We start from the raw sequence: 9,475 nt of genomic DNA on the forward strand, positions 1-9,475 counted from the left end.
ATTTGGCACAACTGCTATGTTCTGGGACCTTCCCACCCTTCTATACCCACACAGGGAAAGCCTCAAGTGGGGAGAGCATTAGCTGGGATGCAAGTGGCAAATGGATCAGTTCTTTTATAGCACTTTTCTGCTGTACCTGAGAGGTCAGAGCACTTGATAGAACTTGTCTCATTCGTAAGCACCTTTTTCTATACAAGTGCTTCCTATCTAAGAAACATTCACAAAGGATGCATTGGAGAGCAACTTGGGTTCCCCAATCCAGTATCTAGTATCTTCTCCAGGGATAATTGTCACACAAACTGAAGCAACCAGTGATTAAACTACCAACCTGCCGATTAACAGATTACCTGCTGAGCTACAGCCACCCCAACTACAGAAACTACATGCGTGCTTGGTATCTTAAATGGCACACCACCCTGCATGAGATTTGCTCTAGGAATGTTATCAGCTGGTACCGGTGATTTGCCTGCCAGAACTAACCCTACGGTTGATAAGTTACACCCCATTACCTTTACCTGCCATAACCGTTTCAGTGCAAAAATCAGGGTCATGTCTTGTTTAAATAAGCATTTTGCTAGCTCTTTGGTCATCTGACTTGCTTGTTTGCTTAGTCAGATGTGGAATTAGAAGCACATTGTGATTCATTTCAGGGTTAACTAGTGTTCCCCTCACCTGTTTCCTCCTCTGGCATTCGGGGTTTCTGTGGCTTTTGGCTCACTTTTCAAATTAAACCACACAGCTTTTATATCCCTGTTGCATCTGTAAAGATCCTGTTTTTCAGAGTACAGTGTGGCCTGGGGCAGGCAGCATTATTTTGTGCCAGCGGATATCTGGATGATGTTGCACAGTCCGTCCATCTGGGGTAAAATTTGAAAGGCTTAATGCCACAATGTGAGAGAGGGGGGGGGGGGGGGGATTTTTCCTACCCTTGTAAATTCCTTAGCTGCTCTTTGAATGACTCACTTATGGCAGACAGTTTCCTTTAAAAGCATTAAGCAAACATTTTGAATGGAACTCATTAAAAGTCACACCTGAGAGCTGCAGTTCAACGAAAGCCATCCACTGTTAGCTACTCCAGGTGGTTGTGGCTGTCATTTACAGCTGTTAATTAAATAAGAGAGGATTCAGTTACTCAGTGTTTTATTCTTAAAATAGGTTTAGACTGGGTGAAGAAAATACATTCAGCAACTTGCACAACATTGTGTGAGTGAACTAACTAAAGTTTCTGTTGCTGTCTAAAAATGGCTTTCTGTGTACACAAGTTACTACATAATTTTCATTGTTGGGATCCCCTTTCCACAGTAACCTTGTTGTTTCTGGAGAGTTTTTTTTTTGAGCATCCACCCTGAGGATGTGTTCTTGTTCTACTGACCAGGCAGATTACTGAAAGGTTGCTCTTCCTGCTACTGAAGAAATGGACTGAGGCCAAGACACTGAGCTATCAGCTGCAGGGTTACTGTACAGAAAAGCAAACACCTGTTTCAATCAACAGCCTGCCAAGTATATCTAGATGACTGAGACAGGGAGTTACAAATAGAGACAGCTGAGGGGCACAGTGTGAAACAAGGCAGGTGATTTCTGTTACAACATGCAGACAAGAGAACTGCCCCCCCCCAAAAACAAAAAAACAAAAAAAAAAGAAAAAAACCCAGACTCAGCTTTTCTGCTTCAATTTTTATTTAAGTGATTTGAAAAAGAAAATTTGAGCATTTGAACTCAGCCTGACATTGTGATAATGCTTGAATGTGTCACTGGAGCTACAGCAAGTAAAATAAGTACTGAACACATCAGGAGTTTCTAAAGGAAATACACTTCTGAAGGTCTTATTATTACCATTTAACAACATTAACCTGAGGCTGCAGCCCTACACACCAGCACAAATCTCTATCCTAATGAAGACATGTGTGATCTTACTTGTAGTATTTAGGTATGAACACAAAGCCAACAACACAAATCAAAGATTAAATCCAGCACGAAGAGTGATCGCCACAGTGATTCTACTGTAGAAAGTTGAACAGGCGTGGCTGATTTCACCACAAATGATGGCTCACTATCCCAGTGCAGGGCTGGGGGTCAGCATTTACGACATCACCCTGGGCTCTTGGCTAGCTTAGCATGCCATCTGTACAGGTGCCTGCAAAGAGCCAAAGTTGTGTTAAAGTATAATGCAGTTATTTCTGTCCTAGAGCAGTCTCCACTTTACCATCATGATCTCATCCTTTTGTGCAATAAAAATACACAAGTGTAATGTCCACATCCACGCTGCAGACTGTGACACCATTTTCCTGCTCCTGCACACAAACTGAAATCAGCTAAATGTAACAAGACTGCAAGAACCAATAAGCAGGATCAATAGGCAGGCAAACTAACGATTCTAAGGAATTGGACTACTGGGAACCATTCCCTGGGAATCCCTAATACCAGTTGAGAGTTTCCTTAGCAGTGTGTTTGGGATGATTGTCCTTTTGTAAAGGTCCACCCTCGTTATCATCCTGGTAGACTGCTACAGATTTTTATCAAAATATCCTGGTACATTTTTCCATTCCACCTTCCTTCAATTATGTGCCAGTGCCGTATGCTGAAAAACAGCCCCACACCATGGCGCTCCCACCTCTAAACTTCTGTTACAAGTGATTAACAGAAGTGACAAGTTATTGTTTTGTTGGTGTTTTTGGGGTGATATCCAGTGCCCTTTTTTCGCCAAGTGTGGTGTGTATTATGTCATCTAAAGAGTTTGTTGGACTCATCTGACCAGACTATAATTCTCCCAGTATTTCACAGGCTTGTCTAAATGTTGTTCAGCAAACTTTAAACATGCTTTGACATGCTTATTCTTCAGCAATAGAGTCTCGCGTGGTGAGCGAGCACACAGGCCATGGCGGTTGAATGCATTACTTATTGTTTTGTCTTTGAAACAATTGTACCTGCTGATTTCAGAGCTTCCTGTAGCTCCCCACGTATGTTCCTTGGCTCTTGGATAACACTTCTGATAACTCTTTTCATTCTTCTTGCTGCGAGCACCTGGTTGTGATCCTCACGGTGAAATTATGTTCTTTCCAACTCCACATTACGGCCCCAACAGTGCTCACTGGAACCTTCAGTCTTTTGTAGCCAGTGACATCAGAATGTTTGCAAAGGTCTGCTCAATGACTTTACCCATCACAAGAGGTTTCTTGTGTGACACCCTCATTCACAAAAAGTTGAGAAGCTCCATGAAATGTAACAGTAACAGAAGACAAATATAACTGAATTCATTAGTATTTATTTATTTTTTTATTATTTTAACAGTTTACACAATATGTGTTTGTAAAAACATCTTCTGTGCTCAGATTATATCAAAACAATCATCTTCAGTTATGCTTGGCATTTCAACACTTGCAGTCAGTGTATCCAGCATTTCCTAAGCATAACTTTCCTGGGGTTTCCTGTTTCGCAACTTTGTATCTTGCTTGGTTTTCCACTACTGTCTGGAAGTGCAACATTAAATTTCCATTTTAATACATTCCTGTACTGAATCACTACATTGTCAGTGTAGAATATATACAGCATTAACATGGAGTTTATCAGGCAGTATTGGGCGGTGGATGGGGCTTTTGAAATGCTGCCAATATCAGCTGCAGCAAGCTTTCAGGTTAGCTACTGTTAATTAAAAGTGTGTGCTGGAGTGAAAGGACTGTGACAGCTTTTGTTACAGTACCGCATTCCTTGTTCTGGGAATGTGTATGTATGCTCTCATGTAAAGGTAGTTAATATTCTTAGAGTGTGATCAACTGTATAAATTCTGCTGGCATGCAACATATATTTAAAAAAAAGATTTTTAAAAAGTCAGAACTAGAAAGATCAGAAGCTTTCAGACGAACCCAAAATATAAGAAGACATATACATATAAACACGTACATTCAAAAATGCAGTCACACCTGGAGATGGAGAGAGTAAAAAGAGAGTTGTGGCAGGATGTTGAGAACTATACTTACGTGCTTCCTGTAGACGTAAACATACAGTAGGTGTCTGCCCCTTTGATTTAAAACGTCAAGTGATCACAGGGTGTTTACATGAGCTTTTGATCTACATCACTGCACACTCAGAACATTTTGCGATATGGCTACACACTATGCAAATACTAATGCAAATTCTTCATGTAGATATGAATAATTTTATTTTTTTACTGTATGTGTTGTTAAATAAAACAGTTTAACAATTTTTATTAAATTTAGGCATATAAAACTAAATACAATAAATACTTTCTTGTTAATTACTTGCACAAGGAGTAGCATCAAGCACCCTCACTCTAAAATACTTAGCTTTTTCTCTTGATTAGACAATGATTAGTCCATAGTTCCACATCAAGAAGCTCTCAAGCGAATATTTAAGACATGTCAAACAGAGTTGTTGTTGTCAAATAACTCAGTAAGAAGCAAAGTTAGGTAACACCAGACTTATTAACCAACTCATGGAGGATTGGGTTGATTTTATATAAGCCCACCTATATACAACAAGATATTCTAGTAAGAACAAGGAGTTAGCTTTTGTTTCAATAACTGAGTTTTTGTTACATTTTAATGCAGCCACATGTGTATTCTATGAAGCACAATTGTCATTAACTAAAATATCTCTTCTTGTCTCTGTTCTTTCTGTTCCAGAGGGCACCTAGACCGGTTGTTCTCCTGCCAAACATATTGCCTCATATTCACCAGGAGCCTGTCACCCTTATCTGTGTAAGCCTCCTGCTGATACTGATTGGGCGATGGATTTGGATACAAGGCAATACGAACACCCAGGACTCTCAGATTTAGAATTATAGCGGTAGACCTACAAACCCGGCAGACGTAGCATTTTTTTACTAACTGTTTTTGGATCTACTTTTTTGGGGGGACCTCATTTTTAGCCTCTACTCTCTGCTTTTCCATTCGCGAAAAAGACTCCTGTTGTTTCCTGGAACTCTAATTATTTTGTGTTTGCACCAATGTTTTTCCGTCATGGCCTCAAAGATTTTGTGATGCTACCAAAGAGGCAAGATTTTGCACTCCTTTGTGGGCAGGGGCAGTCGCAATACCTTAATATGCCTCTGCAAAATGACGCCTGTGGAAATTCAAATGTGCCTTTAACAGTTTCTCGCTAGCTTTTTTTACTACTCTTTTTTTTTTGTACAAAGATTGTGTTCTCCCAGGTCAAAATATCTCCTACCTGGACCAAGTTTGGAATCTCTCCCGATGTCTTTTTTGCTAAAAAACAAAACATTGCACCTGCATCAGATTCTTTGCCATCAAGCAGCAGACTCATGACCTCTGTAGGAATCAGCCGGACCAGACTTGCATCAGTATCCAACTTGTTTTTAAAAATACTTGTGGCAGATTGACAGCACACCAGCATTTTAGAACTCAAATGAATTGGTTACTATGTTTTTCTTGAATCTATAATCTGGATTATTATCCCTTAAAAGGTACTTTTAAGGTACTGATATATATATATATCAGGAGACATCTGTATGAATCTTCATTTGTTTTCTAAACATATATAGCATAGAAATTTGTTGTCTTCTAAAACTGCAAAATTGATGTTTTATCACTGTGTTTCATGACTACTTTAACAACAATTGGTACATAATATACAGCCCAACCTGATAATGAACTGAGCCCACCCAAGTAGATTTTACCATCTGCATCTTTTAGCCTTTATTATAACACAAGATGATATTGAACCAACTTCCTGCAGTAGTAGATACAAGTCTTCCAGTCTCCACTAGAGAACTCAAAAATGGGTTATACCACCAAATACTATCCGTGTACATGGCCTCCTACAAGATGACATCAAAAGGCAATAACAGTTTTCTTCTTTGGTCATTTTGTATTCAGCATTAAAGCAAAGAAAAAGAGTGTGTTAATAACCAAAATCGGAATGTGAGTGTTCCATTTTTGTTCAGTAACAAAATTGGAGGAATTGTTACTAAGTTGAAATCCAGTTAGCAGAGTGGTGTTGATGAACAAAGTGAACAACAAAACTATTAAATAGTGTCATTTCATAGTGTCTTGTTTATGCATTATGCAACCTTTAAATTTAAACGAATCAACCATTACTGTCTTCCACCTTCTTCGTTAAGCATCTGGTTTTACCATTAGCAGGCAGAGTGCAATGGTTTCTTGACAAGGTCACGATATCCGTATATTAGCACAGTGATTCAGACCTGGCCAAGTCTCCTTACGCTTGCCAGGTCATTAAATAGTTAGTTTGGGTTTTGGACAGACACCAAACATTGAATAGTGCAAGTCAAAGACTCTTAAATAACTAAGTGATTAGCGAACAGCGGAAATAGAGGCTTCAGATTAAAAACATTTATTTGTATCTTTGAACTCTTGATGCCAATGAAAACTTTTGTTGTGTTATAATGTAAGAATTCATGATCCTTTAAAAAAATAGATATTGGGTTATGTTACGAAAAGAAATGTTACCACTTAATCCTGATTAAATCTGAAGTAAATACAAACAACTGAGTACACTGAGAGAGGAGGCTTTTAATCCGAAAAGTTCTCTTCTTGTCTGTGTTTACAAATATCAGAATTTACTCCCATTTGAATGTTGAGGGTAAATATACATCAGTCCATTTTCTTGACTTTGAACATTGTTTGCTATCTGAAAATAATGTGGTGTCAAAGCATTATGCAAAAATACATTTGACCGAAGCACTTTATAATACCAAAAGTGCATGCTTCTACTAGGAAGGTTGAAGGATAAACTGTGCACTACAGTTTATTGGAGGTGGGAAATCAAATCAACCAATACTTCTTATGATATGATTCATGAAAATTAGAGAAAAAAGACACAAAGATAGAATACCTGCTCTGTTTGACTGGCTTTTTTGAGAATAGTCACAACATCCCTACCTCCTTTAAAGCATGGTACACAGCCAACTCCTTGAACTTTTCTGACAAACTTTACCAAGCAAGCAGACTGACTAGGTTTGGTTGGAGTAGTAAGCATTAAACACTGTATTTCAAAGGTCCAATGTGAACACTGACCAATTATATTTGTGTACAACTCATGTTTTCCATGTTGGTTTGAATGGTACAAGTTGAATATTCCCAAAATCAGTGACATAATATACGTTAACTTGATCGGTACCAATAATAATAAAATGACATTGGCTAGTGTGCATGTTTGTTTAAGCGTGACACAAACAAAAATAGGGAAGTATTTTTTATACCCCTGTGAGCAACCTTGGAGATGTACTGTGCTATTATGTGTGATACATGTGTTTGATTTAAAACTTCAGAAACAAAGTAGTTCAATCACTGTTGACGACTGCCTGTGAGGTTAGCCCAAAAGTTTGTTGTAACACAGCAATGATCAAATGTATGTTTGCACAGTTGTGTCAACACCACTGAAAATCACTGATACATTAATGTGCTGGTATTTATCACTGCTACATAAGAATTTCAGCTACTCTGTCAACTGTGTAATCTTACATTTTAATAGTTATTCATCAGCTACAAGTGATCATTTTCAAGCTTTCTCTTATGATATGATGAGATGGTTTAGGACTGTTCACTAATTCAAGGTTCAAGGTTCTTTAATTGAAGGTTTTGCAGGCATTATCTAAAGATATTTAGCATTACTTGTAGTGGATAAAGTCATTAGAATAATCTGTACTTGTATTGTTAAAAATCCACTTCTGACAGCAGTGTCATATAGATCATATTTGTCATATAGACATTCCAGTACACATCTGGCTTATTGGTATCATGGGCTATTGGGAACATACCACTACAAGATTAAAATAAAAAATTGCAACAAAGAGGCATTAATGGCCATAAAAAATACATATAAGAAGATACAAAGAGATTTAACATAACCACAGAAAACCACAAAGAGCTCTTACCAATGTATTGTTTATTTCCGAGAACCACATTTGTCCCCTTCTGTTAGCAAAACTGCCACAGTGCAAACCTCGAAACCTAAACTGAAAATGCAAACGTTGTATCACACTACTTTCTGTTTCTGGTTGTATTTCCTCATTTTTCTATCTTTTCCTGTTGGAGTAATGTATTGCATACCATGTAACCTTCAGATTTGTCTCTGTTTGGAATTGCACACGTTCCAAGTGTGTGTTCGTGTGTACCAAACCTAAGTGCTTTTGCTTTGTCTCTGCTGTGACACTGAGATCGCTGTAACTGCGTGTTGATTTTTGATATCGTGCCATGTGAAACCTACAACCTCATTTTGAAGTACTGTATTACAGCTGGAGTGTGAGAGAAGAGCATGGCAGGGAGGAAATTGAAAGATGAATTAACGGTTTATGAAACTGATATGGAAACCTGTCAATGTGCAGATTCTCCGCCTATCATTTGTAGGTGTTAGAGCACAGAAACACTTGTATTACATTCAGGGTTTTACTGACTCGCTTCAACACTGCTCAGGCTGCGTTCGCATATTGTGCTGTGCGCTTTGGGGTTTTAAGATAACAGCTATTATCTACATACAGTTATGTGGAAAAAGCAAGTTGCAAGTTGTTGGCTCTTTTGGCATATCTTCAGTGCCGATAAATAAAGATGGTCAACATGATAAGAATTTTTCAATCATGAATTTGACAAAAACATGAACAGATGTAATCATGTGTGGAGAAAGAGAGTCACCATTGGTCTTGGTCCCCTTTGGCAGAAATCATTTTTAGCAGGTGTTTTGTATAATTGTTATAATTGTCCTCGCTAATTGTCTAAAGTTGTAAGATTTTTTAAGGGCTTTGCTGAAATTGCTGCATGTTTCTAATCCCCCCATAACTTTTAAATGGGATCATATTTGGGTTGTTGTATATGGCCTTTCATGGCTAATCAAATCCATAACCCTCAATATGTTCTTTTTGAGGCATTCCTTAGTAGACTGGCATAATTGATGGCACGTTTGGGCTGATTACAACTTTTAGATTTATGAAAACTTCAGTTTGAATCAGTCTGCCTTGTTTGGAATTTAAGGTGTATGTAACCGCCTATTTGAAATGTTCTAGTTTTTGAAGGTGCGACAAACACATTTAGTTTTTCCACTCAAATTATTTACATGGAATAATTACATACTACGTTTATCGATAGGCATTTTATGAAATGTTTAACAGATATGCCAAAAGAAGCCAGACAATCAAGACTCTTCTCATGACAGGAAAATAAGATAAAAGAAAATCAGTGGAACTGTTAAAAAGATAAAACACACAGTATAGTGGACCCAGAGACATAGCGGTTTATTTTGCTTTTGCTGCAAGTGCTGTACAAAAATGCATCTGTTGGATGGAGGTTGTTTGTTCAAAAACTGAGACAAACAATTCCAAATGACCCAGTAAAATTGTAGCAAATGTGTCTTTTGTTAATATTGTAATTGTACACTGAACATATTGTAATTATATTGTTTAAATTGCTTCAATTTTAAATAAAGCTTTTTACATTCAATTTAATCAAAAAATCAGAGTAGTGTGATTATTTGACAATAGAAACCA

At 37.8% G+C, this 9,475-nt stretch overlaps 1 protein-coding gene across 1 annotated transcript in view; it reads left to right on the forward strand.

The window, feature by feature from the left end:
• Positions 1-9,111, forward strand: part of LOC102081903 (bcl-2-like protein 11) — a 30,150-nt gene extending 21,039 nt beyond the window's left edge. The window contains exon 4 of the mRNA XM_005474401.3: positions 4,641-9,111. Within this exon, the coding sequence (XP_005474458.1) occupies positions 4,641-4,793 (153 nt within the window). The 3' untranslated portion in view covers positions 4,794-9,111. The remainder of the gene's footprint in view (positions 1-4,640) is intronic.
• Positions 9,112-9,475: the final 364 nt, after the last annotated feature.

Source organism: Oreochromis niloticus, linkage group LG13 (assembly GCF_001858045.2).
Source record: "Oreochromis niloticus isolate F11D_XX linkage group LG13, O_niloticus_UMD_NMBU, whole genome shotgun sequence".
NCBI classification, from domain to species: Eukaryota; Metazoa; Chordata; class Actinopteri; order Cichliformes; family Cichlidae; genus Oreochromis; species Oreochromis niloticus.